Below are 1,052 nucleotides of genomic sequence, written 5' to 3'. Positions count from 1 at the left end.
CTCTTGGAAGTTTTGACGGGATATGAAGAAACTTTTAAGCCTCTCGGTATAAAATAAACATTTTGATTGAGATGAAAAATCTGCTTCCTGGGAAGTTGAAGTAAAACAGTTTGCATCCAATAATTTAATTTAATTGACTGAGCGGAATATGTGGAATCTGGGGGTAAATCCTGCAGGACAGCAGCCCTCCAGGACAGACGATGGACATGCCTGAGCTAAAGGAACGCTTTAGTCTCTAGACTCAAGTTAACGATTAATCAGTTAGTAAAGTAGTTAAAGACTAATTCAGTAATTAGAAGTACAGCTGTACTCCTCCAAAACAACATGGTAAGAGGTGTGGGGTGAAAACAGGAACCCACAACCCAAATAACTTCCGCTGCACTTTAAAGATGAAAGGGAAACGTTCATTTACATCGTAAACTAACCACCAACCACACACACATCAGATCACTTCCATCAAGTGTTTGCTAATGTGTGAGGTTGGCGTCCTGGTTAGCGGGCGGGCGGACAGAGCGGCTGCACTGACCGTAGAGCGGCTGCGATGAATGGATCCTGGCTGTCAGCGCGTGGGGCTGCTGGCGCTCCTGGTGAAGGACGGCGGCTGGCCTGGTATGCAGGACGCTTTGGTAGAACAGAGCTGAGGACAGAAACCACAGAGACTCCAGCTTTACAGGCAGGCTGGACTGTTTTTCTTACTGAAAACTAAACTTTAGAAACATCTGAGAAACAAATGACAAACAGTCGCTATAGCAACAAGCATGAAACCCATTTAAAGTATTAAAACGCTTCCGCTGCTCCACACTGGCGGCTAAACTGATGAAATATAAACTGATGAAATTTAGATCATTGTGGTTTACTGAGGCAGTTCTGACACACAAACTAAGACCAAACCATGACACTTCCATCACCGTGCCCTACAGCTGGGATGTCAGATAGGTTTAAAGGCCACATTTAAAAACGTCAGAAATTGTTTTGATAATAATATCTGCAACAGTCATTCCAAAAAAGTTAAAAAAAATCAATCCTCTGGACTTTTTTTCCAAGTCTGAAGA

At 43.1% G+C, this 1,052-nt stretch overlaps 1 protein-coding gene across 1 annotated transcript in view; it reads right to left on the bottom strand.

Annotated features, from left to right (window-relative positions):
* sdhd (succinate dehydrogenase complex subunit D, integral membrane protein) overlaps positions 1–1,052 on the bottom strand; it is an 11,901-nt gene that overhangs the window by 8,280 nt on the left and 2,569 nt on the right. Inside the window, exon 2 of the mRNA XM_015402915.1 lies at positions 527–637. Coding sequence (XP_015258401.1) covers positions 527–637 — 111 coding nt within the window. The remainder of the gene's footprint in view (positions 1–526; positions 638–1,052) is intronic.

Source organism: Cyprinodon variegatus, unplaced genomic scaffold (assembly GCF_000732505.1).
Source record: "Cyprinodon variegatus isolate N-32 unplaced genomic scaffold, C_variegatus-1.0 Scaffold1409, whole genome shotgun sequence".
In the NCBI taxonomy this organism is placed as follows: Eukaryota; Metazoa; Chordata; class Actinopteri; order Cyprinodontiformes; family Cyprinodontidae; genus Cyprinodon; species Cyprinodon variegatus.
Note: the sequence above shows the minus strand (reverse complement) of the source record. Positions and strands in the feature narration are given on the sequence as shown.